Source organism: Lutra lutra, chromosome 8 (assembly GCF_902655055.1).
Source record: "Lutra lutra chromosome 8, mLutLut1.2, whole genome shotgun sequence".
Lineage (NCBI taxonomy): Eukaryota > Metazoa > Chordata > Mammalia > Carnivora > Mustelidae > Lutra > Lutra lutra.
The window spans coordinates 62613118-62630310 of NC_062285.1; the positions used below are offsets into that span (position 1 = coordinate 62613118).

At 45.6% G+C, this 17193-nt stretch overlaps 1 protein-coding gene and 1 pseudogene across 4 annotated transcripts in view; both read right to left on the bottom strand.

Annotated features, from left to right (window-relative positions):
• Positions 1 to 17193, bottom strand: part of ANO6 (anoctamin 6) — a 188510-nt gene that overhangs the window by 92590 nt on the left and 78727 nt on the right. Inside the window, exon 1 of one of the 4 annotated variants that reach the window (XM_047739732.1) lies at positions 16777 to 16961. The exons of 2 other annotated variants lie outside the window; for them this stretch is intronic. In XM_047739732.1, the coding sequence (XP_047595688.1) occupies positions 16777 to 16920 (144 nt within the window). In that variant the 5' untranslated portion in view covers positions 16921 to 16961. Of the gene's footprint in view, positions 1 to 16716; positions 16962 to 17193 lie in introns of those variants that run through there. One more of the 4 variants, XM_047739730.1, reaches the window with a different exon arrangement.
• On the bottom strand, positions 12024 to 16430 carry LOC125106278 (spermidine synthase-like; annotated as a pseudogene).

The following is a 17193-nucleotide window of genomic DNA, read 5'->3' on the forward strand; positions in this document are numbered from 1 at the left end:
TATTCAAGTTTTATAACGGTTCAGTCTCGTTGGTTTCTAAAAGTTACGCCAGGTGGCTTTGAAAGTTTAAGACCACATTCCATCCCAAAGCAGTAGTCAGGTTCTGTATTCCATTAATGTTTTTAATGGTTATATTGTATTCCACTGAAGTAAACTATTTCCCTCCCCTCTTGGCACATAAGGTCCCCACTACCTGGATCGCCTCCCTTTCCCCGCCTAACCTTCCCTGTCCTCCCCAGCTAGCTTAGGTCTCCTCCTTTTACACTCTCAGAGCACCTTATATTTGTCCTTATATGTCACCTCTCACAATTTTAATTGTGTAGTTATTCATGTAATTATTTGATTAATGTCGGTTTCTCTCACTAGAATATATGCCCCAAGGGATATTTCAGTGATATTTCCCAATAGTACTTGTTTAATAGGGTTATAGAAATATTAAGTGGATAAATATTATTAAATAAGTCAATTGAAATTAATTAACCCTTTATTCTGTGATATTTCGTAATGTCATAGATAAAGCAACAGCAGGCAGCGGGCGGGGGTGGGGCGGGATTCCATTAGCCATCACAGAAGAAATGAAATTTTCTGATTTCTCCTTTTTAAGGAAGTGCTTAGAGAACAGATGGTGGGTGGCAAAGTGGCAGTGGGAGACTGTGAAAGTCCAGGGAAGAAAGGCAGTGAGGGACCTAGTCTGAGGGGGTAGCAACAGAAATGAAGACAAAGGGACAGGCAAGCCATGACTTACACTTAGACACAGCAGGTCAGAAACAACGTCAGGAGGATTCTGAGGTTTCTAGCTTGAGCAGCTGAGAGGATGGTGAGTATATTTACCAAAACGCACAAAACTGGAAGAATAGCACGATTAGGAGGGGAAGACTCATAAGACTGTGAGATTTCTGAGTGGAGAGATCAAGGACTGAGGCTGAGACTGTAAGTAGAAACCTGGGAGCTGTTAACACAGAGTTCTGTGGTAACTGGAGCTAAGGGAGAAGGTGTGAGGAGAGCCAATGAGAAAAGACGAGCTTGGGAAATCTGACTGACAGGAAGGGCTTGGGCAGACCAGGAGGGGAAGCAAGAAGGTAAACAGGTAGCCAACCGTAAGATTATCTTGGGTTCCTTCCCCTTTCACTTCCCAGCTGTCTCCCTTCGTTTCCTCTTCCCACACTGCCCACCCGCCTGGGACTGTCAGAGTGGTCCGCTAACTGGACTGCTCGCTTGCTTCTCTCCTTCCAGTGCCTTCTGCATGCTCCAGCCAGCCTGCCATCCTATCCAGCTGCACTGTCCGACACTACTAGCTATTAACTACTAGCCCGCGGAGCTACTGAATTCACAGGAATTAAAATTAAACAATTAAAAATTCGGTTCTTCTGTGTCACTAGTCACATGGTAGGGTAGGTCATCGACAGGACATGACCGCTGGTTGACCCTGAACCTGGACCCCAGCAATCAGAGGCTCCTCACCGCTCCTCTGTCTTTGGAATGTGCATTCCATTCGCCTTCCCTGCTCCCGAGAAGCTACCCCAAGGACATAGCCTTGAGATAGTGATGTGGAATTCAGACCATCTAGTCCACATATATGACTGAACACAGTTAAGGCTCTATATAAACTTCTAAGATTCTGGCAGGTGGTGGGGGTGTGGGGCGGTGGTGGAGATCTAACTGCTTGAGGCTGCCTAAGATAAGCCTTACTTACTGATACACTCGGCCTTCAACTGTCTAACTTCATCTCCTCCCACTACCCTAGATCAACTCTACACTCGATACACACTGGACACTCCTTACTCATCCCCACCTCCAGTCACGGGTTCACGCGGTTAGGAAACCCTCCTGTACTACAGCCACCGTGATGGTAGGGCTCGTGTGTCAGCTTGGCTAGTCTACAATACTCAATTATGCAGCTGAACACTAATCTACGTGCTGCTGTGAAGGTATTTGGTAGATGTGGTTAACACGTACAGTCAGTTGACTTTAAAGGAAAGGTTATAATAATGACATATTTCTATTATAAAATGTATGATACAGGGTGCCTGGGTGGTTCAGATAGTTAAGCATCTGCCTTTGGCTCAGGTCATGATCCCAGGGTCCTGGGCTCTCTGCTCTCTGCTCAGTGGGGAGCCTGCTTCTCTCTCTGGATCTGCCTCTCCCCCTGCTTGTTCTCTCTCTCAAATAAATAAAATAAAATAAAAATAAAATGTATGATACAAGCCATTAAAAAAGAACACTCTTAATGACTTAAATTATCTTAAATATTTACATCACAAACTGGTAATTAAAGGAGCAGCTGCCCTATAAAATATTCAGAGCCTGGCCGACTGTTAGGTGGGACACTGGTCTTCTCCTACCCTGAGACTGGGACTTATACCATCGCCCTATGGTTTTCTGGCCTTGAGATTTGGTCCAGAACTCACACCATTGGTTCTCCCGATTCTCAGGCCTTTGGACCGAGACTGAAAATACACCACTGGCTTTTCCTGGGTTTCCAGCTTACAGATAGCAGATCATGGGACTTCTCAACATTTGCAATCATGTAAGCTAATTTGTATAATAAATCTCTTGCTTTCTCTTTCTCTGTATGTATATATGTATGCACACATGCATCTCTGCACATGTGTGTGGAACAAAAAGTCTGGCAACTTTCTCACTAAATGCTCCTACAAAGATCATTGCTTTTACCCGGGATTAAAATAGTTCCAATCACTGAACACTACATTAGAAACTAATGATGCACTATACATTGACCAAGTGAATTTAAATTTAAAAAAATAAAATTAAGCTAAAATATTTCTTAAAACGACAACAAAAGGAAAGGTGATTCTCCTCAAGGATCTGGGTGAGACTCACCTCATCAGCGGATGGTCTTTAAAAAAAAATAAAAATATCCTCAGGCTTCTCTGAGATAAAGAAGTTTTACCTTATGGCCTATAGCAGCTACACCCCTGCCCCCGAGTCTCAGCTGGCCCTTCCTGCCACCATGCTCTATGCATTGGACTCCACACTGCATAGACAAATTCCTTCAAGTAGATCTGCTTAATAAATCTCTGTTTATAGGGGCACCTGGGTGGCTCAGTGGGTTAAGCCTCTGCCTTCAGCTCAGGTCATGATCCCAGGGTCCTGGGATCGAGCCCCGCATCGGGCTCTCTGCTCGGCAGGGAGCCTGTTTCCTCCTCCTCTCTCTCTCTCTGCCTGCCTCTCTGCCTACTTGTGATCTGTCAAATAAATAAAATCTTTTTAAAAAAAAGTTCCTTTAAAAAAGAAAAACTCTGCTTATATATATATAGATACAGATATATACATACACATATGTACACACACAACTGAAAGTGCATATACGTGTGTGTGCGTATGTATACATCCTACTGTTTTCTGGACTGGAATACCTTTCGGTACAGATTTCAGCACCTGGTGAAATGTATCCTTCAGGGCTGAGCCATTTACCACCAACGCCTTCAAAATTACAAATGTGACTTTTCAAAGATAATGGTTCTTAAACAAGGCTGCACGTTAGAGTCACCTTCGTAAACTTGTTACAAACATAGGCAGGTTCTAACTAGGAGCAAGATTAGCATCAGAAGGCCAGCTTGGACCTTCACTTTTTAAAAGAGCTTTCTAGGGAATTCTGAGGCACAAACAGAGCTGAGAACCAGGATCCTAACCGAACTCCTCTCGACTTTAAGTGCTGCTGGAACTCCTCAAACACCGCACACTGCCTCGTGATCTTTCGTTCAAACAACTAATCAGCATCAGTTGCAGGACTAACATTTGTCAGTTATGTAGACATTGTAGTGCATAGGGGACAGAGGCAACAGTGGGCCCAATCTTGGCCTTGAGGGGAAACACTGAGATATACTGCTTGGTATTCCTTGCAGCATATGGATTAATAAATATTAAATGAATGAATGAAAATTTTAAAGCAAAATTTAGTGAAGCTGATGGTGGTTTATTCAAAATAGTGCATAATTTAAACAGCTCTTATTTCTAGTTCAATTGAAAATCCTATTAGCAAGTGTTGGTAAGTGCCTGACATATTTATTTATTGATAGACTGTACTGTTGGTATTTTAGAACATTGCTGAGTAGGATTAATTCTCACCCCACGGATAATTTGGCAGATACCCCGTGCCTATAACTACTTTCCTCAGAGGCTTAAGTCAAAAACGCCTCTCTGTGCTCTTATAAGGGGAACAGAACCCACTCAGTCTGAGCTCATTTGAAGAGGAGGGGAGGGGGATGGTGGGGCTGATCGACACAGGGCTGTGGTTACTGTGAGGCTGGCCAGCCCTGTACCTGTAATCTGTGTGGTCAAGTATAAACGTCCATAAATGTTAGATAAGATCCTTACTGTATTATTATTTTATGAATATGCTTTTAAGATGGCTAAAATGCTTTTCCATCACTGTGCAGTCACGGAACAATACCCCAGTGAAGGAATCTGCTGATTTTTCTGCTTTTTCACATGAGGAGACTGAAGTCCTAAGAGAAAAAGCAACTGGCTCACAGGGGACTGAGAGCAGAATGGCACAGGGACAGAGGGCTTCTAATTCCCCGGAGTGCCATCTTGAGCTCAGCTTCCTGGGGGACTTTCAGAATGACGTTCTTTTACAAAAAAGAAAAAAATAAATTTTTTTTTAGGTAAAAACACTTTTCAAAGTCTCAGAAGTACCTCCTCTCGTTCACCTCCTCTCTCCTTCAACCTTTTTATTCCACAAGACAGTATATTCACTTTTAAAAACACTTAAGACTACCGAAAAACCCTGAAATGCTAGTGATACCATTAGTATCCCTGAATGATCTGTCAAATGTCTCATTATGTGTTTTTATTTTAAGGGATTTGGACTTAGCAGTCAAATTTTACTCCAGCCACAAGTATGGTCTTGACTTGATATATTCTAATTCATACTAATATTGTAGAGATCTATATTATTGGTTTGCTCATTATAATTAATGAAAATGCTTTTTGGTAGTTATTAAAATCTGTCAGGTCACATTAATCTACATTTCAAAAAGTAACTTGGGAGAAGGAACTGTAAATGCATTTTCCTTTTAACAGAGCCATTGGAGTTTTCTGGGTAAAAGCTTATCTTACAGTGTTTGGTTTGGTTTTGATTTTTATTTTATTTTTTTTTTAAAGATTTTATTTATTTATTTGACAGAGAGAGATCACAAGTAGACGGAGAGGAAGGCAGAGAGAGAGAGAGAGAGGGAAGCAGGCTTCTTGCTGAGCAGAGAGCCCGATGCGGGGCTCGATCCCAGGACCCTGGGATCATGACCTGAGCCGAAGGCAGCGGCTTAACCCACTGAGCCACCCAGGCGCCCCGGTTTTGATTTTTAAACCAGAGACAGACTTAAGGAATACATTTGCAGCTTATAGTAAAGGTGCACTTTTTATTGTTATTTGTCAAAATAAGGAAAGCTAGGATTAACTAGTAGGACTTCAGAAATAAAGGGATTTTAAATCATCTTTCCAAAGCCCTTAAGCCTTCCAAATTAATTACAAATTCAAAATACGTTGGGGGCGGGGGGCAGCTACAGTTGAAATCCCACAGGTCTCTCCTTTTCACTTTTCCAGGAATCCTGTGAATTCATTCTGTGTATAGATTTCTGCCAAGTTCTGTGTTTCTCTTTAAATTTTTATTACAACTTCTTCCATTACTGCTGTTTTTTAGGTCATGGCCCAGTCAGGTTATTTACCAGCAGACTCTCAACTTTAACTCAATTCTTTTGCTTCTGTGGGCTTTTCTGGCCATTATTGTGGCATGCTTCTAGATGACTTATAATCAAATGAGTTCCATGGTAAATACTGATATCACATCTTTATTCAGAATGCCCAGGGCTCCCTGCTTTCCTCATGCCTGTTTTTGTCAAATTAATTTTGACATTTCCCCAGATAATGGATAGCTCACTGAATTTCAAATGGGATACTTTGTGGGGCAAGAATTCACAAGGCATTTCAGTCAAGGCTTTCTTAAAATAGGGGAATAAAAGCAGTAGAATGAACACTGTTATAAAGAGGAAATTTGGTTGATGACGATGATAGGTTACAGGAGGGGAAAAAAAATAAAACAAAAGCAACTCAGATTCATAAGTGAGCCACATACAACTTACTAGGGTGGGATAGCCAGAAACATCCTGTCTTTCTCTCACTCCCTGCTTGCCTCCCACTACCAAGTCCTGCTACGCATAAAACATCTATGCCCTTCCTTCCTATTCCCATTGACGTGTCCTGGTTCAAGCATACATCATCTGCATAGGTTGTTATCCAGTCTGTCTACATGTGAACTCCTCCAAGGAATTACAGCACTTCAAATACGAGCCGGTCTTTCTACTGAAATGAAATGTCTGCCTATATATACCTTTTTTTTTTTTAAGATTTTATTTATTTATTTGACAGACAGAGATCACAAGTAGGCAGAGAGGTAGGCAGAGAGAGAGGAGGATGCAGGCTCCCTGCTGAGCAGAGAGCCCGATGCAGGGCTCAATCCTAGGATGCTGGCATCATGACCTGAGCCGAAGGCAGAGGCTTTAACCCACTGAGCCACCCAGGCGCCCCTATACACCTTCTATTCATGGGTCTTAACACTGTATTTTGCAACTCCATCCACCAATTACTATCATCAAATATTTAAATTTGATATCATACTCTTGCCTAAGTGTCAGAATCCACTACCATGTTTCTAGAATCAACATGCTGCCCCTCGGCCCCCCGCCTTAAAATGGTGCACCCGGAACAGTGGGCGGCTTTACTGATAATGAGCAGGAGAAGCCTAGTACTTCCTTTGTTCTGGTCACAAAGGTATGAATGCAACCTAGACTTGCATTAACTTTTTGACATTATTATTACATGCTTGATTCATACTAAGTTTAATTAGGCCAATACCTAGCCTTTTCACATGATCAGTCATTAGCCTCAGCTCTTACAATCTGTACTTAGGCAGCATATATTTGTGAATTAGGGAGCAGGAGCTTTCTTTAATTCATATTGATTTTTGTCTCCTCTAGGAATTGATTTCTAGCCGTTGTTCCAGTCTTGGCAAGATCAATTGCCCAGATAAGTATACTCTCACTGGGTCCACATTTCTTCATTCTGTATCTAAATGTAATCTTTTTCACACTGTTTGCTAAAATCAAAACAGGCAAAAATGTGTCAACTACACTTCAATTAAAAAAACACAAAAATGCCCGTGGCTTTCCCCTGTTCTACCATTATAATCACCTCCATTTAAAAAAAAAAGAAAAAGGTAATGTACTCAGTTTGACATGACTTATTTTTATTGAACTTGCATTGGCTCCTGATGACCTTTCCTTTTTTAACATTCACAAACCATCTGCTTAAAAATCTCATTCTGTAATATTCCTAGAGATTAATACTCCAGGGGCAATGTCTCCATTTATCAGAATTCAGTCTATGTCCAACTTCTACTCTAACCCTACACCTTCTGGAAAACTGTTATATTTGTCCCTCTACAATTCTGGAACTTGTCCTGGCCCCCATATCACCTCCAGATTCCCAACTGTGGTTCCAGGAGCAAATCACATGTCCTTTGAATACTCTGGTTGACACATAATCCTTCTAGCTAAGAAGTTTAAACTCATTTGGAATACCGACATGCCTTTCTACACTAGTTTTATGCAGCATGGGCTTCTATAGCTCTCTCTCCTAGGGCTTGAACACAACCAATCTAAAATAAATAAATAAATAAAAATTAAAGGAAAAAAGACAAAAGAAATATAGAAGCTGAGAAGTTCTTCCCCCCTCTGTTTTCTCATACCATTAAATTGTCTTCCTCAAGTTTTAGATTACTGCTTCAAAATCTAACACAACTCTAAAGTCAATCCTTCTCTCTTTCACTCACCATGCTAAGCAATTTTTTCCACAAGCTTCCATTCAACACATTCACTCTGGACTTTACTTTTATTCTTAACTTTTAGTAATAGTGGAAAAAATAAGATTGGGATATTCCAGAGGATTATGAGCACGGAATGATAATTTTGTTAACTCTAAGTTAAACTGGCCATAGCTGGTCTGGTCCAGCTGGGCCTAGAAGCCCAGTCATCATTTATGACTGTTTCTCTGGGAAAATACATTCTGCATTCCAAAGAAGTGACTCAGAAAGAAATCTCTGACTGAGACTTTGCACGCTGGCCTATTTTTGCTCCTACCCTCCAATCCTAACAAACAAATGTAGCTTCTGAATCAGCCACATAAAGCAAACGAGTAGGCAAAGCATACATTGCCTCACCTTTTGCTCCTGAATGCATGAAATGCTCTCAAAGTTGAAATATCAGGTGAGGGGCGCCTGGGTGGCTCAGTGGGTTAAGCCGCTGCCTTCGGCTCAGGTCATGATCCCAGGTTTTGGGTTCAAGCCTCACATCGGGCTTTCTCCTCAGCGGGGAGCCTGCTTCCTCCTCTCTCTCTGCCTGCCTCTCTGCCTACTTGTGATTTCTCTCTGTCAAATAAATAAATAAAATCTTTAAAAAAAAAAAAAAAAAAAAGAAATATCAGGTGAATTCCTACCATAGCAAATGGGCCAATTCAGCTATTCTTACTAGCCTATCTTTGGTCTCATTTCTTCTTTTGAGAGTTCTTTTGCCAAATCCATGTTCCTTGTTTGGTTTCCTTATTTGGGTGAGTTCCTTTTCTCTTTTAGTTTGGTGAACTTAGTGCCAATACCTACAAAGCAAAGCCATCCTATTTCTTTGTAGAAGACACAAGACTACAAAGCCAAGTAAAGAAATGCTTTCTTCCCAGTCTTCCAGGTCCTGAGGATTCTGGGATCCTGAGGCAGACCTTGGGACTTTGGTTGGGTTTCTGAGATTAGCCAGAAAGACCCTGGACTGCCAGTCTCCCTCAACAGCCCCAGCACCAATTCATTTACCTCAGGGCCAGTTAAGCCAGAAATAACCAAAATGAAGTCTGGATTTCTGGGGGAGGGGAGATGGAGATGAAAACAGACCCTGGAAGCCATTTTGAAATAAAACTTGACCGATCAGGGGTGCCTGGGTGGCTCAGTCGTTAAGCGTCTGCCTTTGGCTCAGGTCATGATCCCAGTATCCTGGGATCAAGCCCGGAGTCAGGCTCCTTGCTCAGTGGGAAGCCTGCTTCTCCCTCTCCCACTCTTCCGGCCTGTGTTCCCTCTCTTGCTGTGTCTCTCTCAGTCAAATCAATAAATAAAATCTTAAAAACAAACAAACAAACAAAAAAACTTGACCGAACACGTGGAAACAAAGCCTGAAAACAAAACTATGCAGACCTCTGGGCAACTGGCTCTGATCATTCTTTCATACCTTTCACAGTCAGGGCAAAGAAGTAAGGCTGATATTCACCTTATTCTATAGGTCACTTCCAGACCATTAGTCCCCAGTGTTCTTGGAGTAAAAGCAGCTCCTCTTCAGTCCATGCAAGTAACGTAAACCCCCAGAGTTTCCCAGAGCCTATCATCTCCTACCTGCTAGCTGCTGCTCCTGGTCCACTGAAAATCTGGCCCCTGACTCACATTTCCCTCTCCATTCCAAGTTTTCCCTCATCCAGAAGGACATCTGCATCCATAGACATGACTGAGCCACCTTGACCCCTTAGTAACTTGACCCTAGTGATGTTCTCCCTTTCATTCACTAACTTCCATGGTCTCACCCTGGACCTTATCACTTGAAAAATTCTCTTTCCAAAACCACTTACTCAGGTATCCCCCTTTCTGACCATAACTAACATCTCCTCCTCATTTCACAATGCCCTCAGAGGCACCGTGACTTTTTCTAACCAATCTGTAGATGCGCGTTTCCTTCCCTCCCCTCCCCTCCCCTCCTTTTGAAAGGTTACATTTCCCAGACTCATCATTTCATCAGAATTACCAGTATTCTGCACTTCCCATCTTGACCATCTAGCAAAGCCCCAACTCGGGCAGAAGCCTGCTGTCTGCTTTCTTGGTGTCTGAGCGACCTGGAGAATCCACAGTAAGCAGGCTGGGATTGCTGGAATTCAGGCTCACCAGCCCCACATGGGCCCTCACCACTACCCAGGCATCCTCGTACTTTTCCTGTTTTCTAGGCCGGCATGGTCTTCCGCTCCTCCGGCTCTCCAGGACTGCTTCAAAGCACTACCCACCCCCCCACTCCCCCACCACCCCAACATTCCGTTCTCTTCACTCTCAGCGGCTGAAAGTGGAAGCTGTTGGATGAGAACTCCCTCTGCTTCTCTCCAACAAAGCCATAAACCAGCAGCATCCAGCTGCTGCTCCCGTATCTTTAGAGACACTGCTCCTCCCATCTAATGTGGACCCTCCACATCTATAAACCATTCCACAGCCCATCTCAAAGCCACTCTTTTCTCATCAATATTTAAATCTGTTCAGGGTTCCATCTGACAGGAGGGTATCGTCTCTGGTTCTCAGTCTCCTCCACTTCTTTCTCTCTCACCCTCCATCCCTTCAAAGTCAGACTCCCGGAAAGAGAGTTCAGGACTTCCTATTTTTTTCTCCTCCTTGTTCCATAATCCACTCCAAACTGGATTAGAGGGGCACCCCCACCACTCCCCAGAAACAGCTCTATATAAGGACACCAGTGACCCTAATGCTTTTCCAGTATTCGTTTAACTCACTGGTTCTTAAATGAGGGCAATTTTGTCCTCAGGGGACATTTAACAATGTCTGGGCATATGCGGTTGTCACAGCTGGGGACAAGGACCTTTGCATCCCATGGGCCAGGGCCAGTGATGCTGCTAAACATCCTATAGTACACAGGACAGCCCCCACGAGAGAAACCCAACCCAAGATGTCAGTGGTGCTGAGGCTGAGGAATCTGCTGACTGAATCCCTATGCAACACCCAAAACTACTCACCACGTCATCTGCTTCTCAGCTTCTATCCTGCCATCCTTCAGGTTTCACTCCCACCTCTCCGGTCGTCTCCTTTGGCAGCCACCTACTGATCCCTGAGTCACTAGCCCTCCTTTCTTAGAGATTTGAGCCCTGCCTCATCGTCAACCTCTCCAAGACATTTCTTCTGATATAATTCTTGGGGATTTCCACCTCCACCCTCCCAGCATCCTGTCCCTGCAACTCTACCCTGCCTCAGCCTCTCATTCCATTGCTCAGTATTCCAGACCTTGTCTGTGCTGGTTACTGTAATCCCTCCCTTAGTCAGAAAATCCTGACTCTCCAATCATATTTTTCCTGTTCACTCTCTCTAATACCCCAACTGCAAAAATTATCAAACCCCACTAAGGTCTAACTGTCCTGATCCTACTGCCTTATCCTGCATGTCCCTGGTTCTCTACTCTCTTGCAAACACCCTAAAACTCTCTTAGCCCTGTCTTGCTTCACTGAACTGGCTTGAAGAAACCCCCAAATTGCCTAAATCAAACCTGTTGTCTAATGTACTGCTCCCCAAAGCCGGACTTAAATGGGAAAAGCACACACCTGTCATGACGACAAACCCCAGGTGGGTTCTCTTAGTGCTGCCAGGAAATCATACTACATTTCCCAGAGCTTTCACTCTCAGATGACGGTCTCATACCTTCTCCTCGCTCTTTAGGTCTCTTACACTCTTCTTCCTTCCTCAATGTTAGTTAATGTCTTGCTTCTCGTTTCACTGGTAAACAAGAAGCAATCAAGAAAATACTTCAGGGGCACCTGTGTGGCTCAGTCATTATGCCTCTGCCTTCAGCTTAAGTCATGATCCCGGTGTCCTGGGATCAAGCCCTGCATCGGGCTCCCTGCTTGGTGGGAAGCCTGCTTCTCCCTCACCTACTACCCCTGCTTGTGTTCCCTTTCTCACTGCGTCTCTGTCAAATAAATAAATAAAATCTTAAAAAAGGGGGAAGGGGGGCGCCTGGGTGGCTCAGTCGTTAAGCATCTGCCTTTGGCTCAGGTCATGATCCTGGGGTCCTGGGATCGAGCCCCGCATCAGGCATCCTGCTCAGCGGGGAGCCTGCTTCTCCCTCTTCCACTCCTCCTGCTTGTGTTCCCTCTCTCTGTCAAATAAATAAATAAAATATATTTTTAAAAAACTTCGACAAGCTCCTACCAGGAAGACTACGGAACTAATTCTACTTGGGTCCCAATACACTGGTTTTCCTCCTACCTGTGAGAACAAACTGTCTGCAGCCATGGGGGCTGTCCAACCTCTCCACTTATGGACCGGATTCCATTCCTTTCTTTTCTTCTCAAGGAATGCATTCCAGAAATCCTTCCTTCTTGCTCCCACATCATCCTATTTTCCCTCCCTACTGGATTAATTTCCATCACCTTATGAACAGAAATTCCTGCCTTTTTTTTCTGTACACAGCTGGTACAGACTTGGGGGCGGAACAGCACATTGAGAGACGGACAGTCCGCCCAGCAGGGCATGCCAGGCAGTTCTCTGAGGCCTATAATGCTTGCTTGGTGGACATGCTGGTGGGGCAGGGGTATCTTGTCCTGGGCCTGTGACACCCGGGTGTCCCAGAGGCTCCCTGGCCCGAGGTCCTGGACAGCACGGGCAGCAGCACCGGGCTCAGCTCACATCCTTCAGGCGGGGGCGGCGCACTCGGGCAGGATTGGGACTCCTGGGCCCATGAGAGTTGTAGTATTTCCACTGCATCGGTTCCGCCTGCTTCCGTGTCAGCGGCTGTGTGAGCTTCCGGAAGTCGGTGCTCAGATTTTTGCTGCATAGCACAAAGCCCATCGGGCCACTGGGTTAGGTGGGACAGTGCAGTAAGCGGAAGTCGCCACAGGGAAATCTGAGGTCTGGGGGGCAGCCACCCACTGCCACTCGCCCTAGCAGGGGACACTCGCCACCAGCCTTGAGGGCCACCTTCATGAGCTAGTGATAGGACTCCTTGAAGAGAGTCTTGGCAGAGCCCAGGGGGTCTGCAGAAGTCAGTGATGATGACATCAAAGGCATCCTTGTTCTGTTTCATGAACTCAAAACCATCGCCCACGTGTAGGGTCAGCTTGGGGCCGCAGCCACCCACAGCTATGCCTGGCAGGAACTTCCTAGAGACCTGAACAACATCCTTGTCAGTCTCCCACTGCACCACAGGCTGACTCCAAGGAGGAATGCTTCACCCTCTCCTGCAGGTCACCCCCGTCTCCAGCCCCGATGAGCAGCACCTGGCAGGGGATGGGGTGGCTACAGAGGGGCAAGTTGGCTATCACCTCCCGGGAGAACTCGGCCCCCTCCGTGCACTGGGTGACGCCGTGCAACACTAGCACATTGCCACAGCGCTCACTGCAGAAGACAAGGAGAATCCAGGCCAGGCTGCAAGGCAGGAGGAGAAGGGCAGCAGGAAGGGACCAGCTCTGCCCACTGCCCGTGCTACAGCCTAACCTGGCCAGGGGTAGGGGCAATTCCTGCCATCTTCAGACTAAATTTAAAAACTTCTCTTCGTCCTCATACATAATAACACCTTGTTCTGCATTCATGTTCAGAGAAAGAAAAAATAATTGGATGTGTTATCTAAATGCTGTGTATCCCATTCCTCTTCTCCCCTACTGTATTCAGTCCTCTCTAGTTTTTTATCCCACTGCTCAGCTCAGACTTCTCTTGTCAAGGCTTCCACACTACTAAATCCAAATTCCATCCTTCCCAGCAGATCTGATCATTCCCTCCAACTTTAAACCTTCTTTGGCTCCCAGGACTCTCCTCATTTTCCTCCAACCTCACTGCTCCTTCTTCTCAGCCTCCTCTGTAGATTCGTCCTCAGGTCCCCTGACTTGTGAACACTGGAGTCCCCAGGGTTCCATCCAGGGTCTCTTCATCTCACCCCTTGCTGGCCTCAGTCCATGGAACAGATTCAAACACCACCCATGTGAGGACAACGCCCACATCTCTAGCTAGACTGCTCTAACTCCACACCGTATATTTTACAGCATACCGACATCTGCACATGGATGTCTCAAACTTCACGTGCTGAAAACAGAATTTTTATTTTCCTCTGCGTATCCTCCCCTCAAACTGCTCCATCCATAGTCCCCCAGGGTCAAAAACCTGAGTCATCTTTGACTGCTCTTTCCCGCACACCCCAGGTCTGATCTGTCAACAGATCCTATTGATTCTACCTTCGAAACATACGAGAATTGGAGCATGTCTCACTAACACCAGAATTAGCACTCAGGAACAAGCCGCCACCACCTCTCACTTGGGTTCCTGAGAAGTCCAAGTGGTCTCCCTGCTTCTGCTCCTACGCTTCTGTAATCTATTCCCAACACAGCCAACGTGATCCTGTCAAAACACAGGGCAGGGCAGTCAAATCATTCCTCTGGTCAAAAGCCCCCAGTTTATTCCCCCAAAGGCTTACCCTTAATTGATTTCCCAACTCATTCAGAATAAAACCAAAGTGTTCACAAGGGCCTATGAAGCCCCACTATCCATTATCTTCACCACATTTCATTCTGCTCATTACAATGGCCTCCTTCCATTTCCTCAAACGTATCTCAAACTCCTACCTCCAGACATTTGTCTATGCTATTCCTTCTGCCTGGAACACCCTTCATCTAGATTTCCAAATAGTTTTTTGTAGCACCCCTGCTTTCAGGTCTTTTCACCTGTCCCCTTCTGCACACCCCTTTCTGAGATATGCCCTGACCATTCCATTTAAAACCAGAGCCAGCCCCCGCCCCGAACACATACGTATAATTCTTCCTTTACCCTTCTCTAAAGGACTTAGCATATCCTAAGATCTTATTTATTTTGTCCTTTATGTCTCCCCGCACCAAAACTTAAGCTCCAGAAGTACAGGGATGTTTTTTCTACTGTTCATTCTAGTGCCTCAAAGAGCAGAGTAATATTTTAACTCTCAGGGATCGTATATATTTCCATCTAGTTAAAGACAATCAAACGTCAATTTCAGGAAATCAACAATATTTTCTGCAAAGTAGTATCTCCCCTCAGAAAGGGAACCCAGTTACACAAAATCCCAAACAGGATAACGACTCCTCAGACCGCCTTTCTGCATAGACACAAGTGTGGAACAAAGGGGACCCCCTCTCCCTCCACTCTGATCCTCCTCTTCCTAAGTCTCTGTCTCAACTTAGTCTTTCTAAATCCTGTAGTTTCTCATCATCTTCCCTGGTTTATCCTATTATGACCCTAATACTCTTTGGCAAGCCTAAGCTCTTATTATTTACTGCAAATTTGGCTGAAGCCAAACTAAGGAAAACAGCATCAACTGGCATGAAACAAGAGGTGGATAGAGTGTTCCTGCCTCTAAAAGCCAGGAGATTTAGACATAAAGCCCGAGTTCTGGAAAGGATGGAAAGGGGGCTCTTATTAGCGAGACTGAGATCATAAAATATAATTCTTTAACCTTTCCTTTCCTTCCATGTGCTTTTGTGTTGACGTCAGCCTGGTTTCCATCCAGCTAGCTACAAGCAGATTCCCCACTGAAAAAGCCCTGACCATCACTCAACCTTTCCCCTACTCTTCCTGCACTCCTTGGGGCTTGAAATCAACCTGGGCTCCTCTGGGCCGGCCATGACTGATGAGCCCCTGGCCTCAGGTCACCTTTGCTCTTAAGCAGACCTGAGAGTGAGCGCACCAGGGGAAGCCTGGGTTGCCCGACTTCGGCATGCTACCACACTGCAGGAAAGCCTGTACCTGCTCCACTACTGTGTTGGTGGCTCCCCAGCCTCGGTTCTAACGGAACTGCCTCATTCTGCAGCCTCTGCTTCAAAGTCTGAACTCAGCAAGGTTATCTGGGTAACTGATATCCAATCCCCAGACTCCCTTTGGCTAAATCCCTTCTCCACAGTCCAATCCTTGTCCTCATGAACCTAGCCTGTCTTCAGAGCCCGTGTACCTAAATGATGGCCACCCATCACAGGGCTCCAGAGCATCTGGCTATGTCACCATTTCCTTCACTAGATTCCCCTTGAACTAACTGCTTTGAAAACTACGATAGGATTAATTATAGTTCATCAGCACAAGGGAACAGAAGTTAGAGATAACAATCATGTCAGAGAGAAAAAAAATAGCATGGAGCCGTACACGGTAAACCTTCACCGTGCTGTGTGTCCATCATATCTCAATACACCTGGAAAAACAACAGTGTGGGCACCATTCAGGATAAAATATTAAGTTAATTAAGAAGATCACAAGCAGATTTTCACTGCACTTAAACAAAGAACCAGGATCGAGCTGGTTTCCTACCACAACAAGGTCACCCGGTTACTCTCTGTGGAGCCAGCATTTCACCAGGCCCCATTCACCAGGAGCCCCATCCACACGTTCACACGTCCCCTCAGGTGGGGCTGTGTCCAGCTGGAACATGTCCCCAGCTCCTCACAAGCAAGAACACGGGTACCCGACGTCCATCTCAGCTTGCCCCCGGGCAGTTCAGAGAGTCGGGCCCAGCCACGGGGGCCCCACCGAGAACCGGCCACGCGGGGGCTTTGCGGCCGCGTTTATCTATCCGTGATTTATGCAGTCCTGACAGCAGGCCCGACTGGGCCTGACGCATCGCCACAGACACCTGAGCTGTGAAGGACAACTTTCCCGTGCGTATCGTGCTGGAAACCAAGGTACTCAACCAGCATCACTCGTTTGGGCCTGGTGTCAAATGAAAGAAAAACAGAAGTCCTGAAGGAAACAAACCAATAATGATAAGCGTTTTGTTCTCCCTGTTGGCCAAAGTGTATAAATACACTCCGCTGAAAACACGAGGCTCTTGATCCTTCTAAAATCTGAACTAGCTGAGGAGAAAGCCTGAGTAAACACCGTCTATGCCTTGCTGTGTTTCCGTTCACCTCAGCACACGGCAGCTGCTGCTTCCAGATGCCAGATGGAGAAAAACAGAGCGCTGATACCTCGGCTCCTTTTCTTCTTCTCCCTCTTTCTGTTTGCAGTTTCGCTTTGTGCCACGCTCCCTCTGCTCCTGGGTTTGTGCCGGTGCCCCAGGTTCGGATCTGAATGTTTGGTTTGGACCCACGTACCTGGTTTTGTCCTGGCATCTGCCCAATCCACCTGCCTACACACGAGAGCCGCCCGTTTTCACGGATGCTGTCGCTTTCTGCCTCCAAAAAAAGGCTTCCCTTGCGTGTCGTGCCTGATTCCCTCGGGGACTCTGTTCTCAAGGCGCCTCACGCGCCTCCTGTTTGTTTACCAGGGAGGCAGCAGTTTGGGAAAAATCTGTGTAGCGGGGAACTGAGGCAGGGGCCACAGTGACGTGGGGAGGAAACGCAAGCGGCTATGGACGCAGACCCTGCTGACGGGGGCGTGCAACG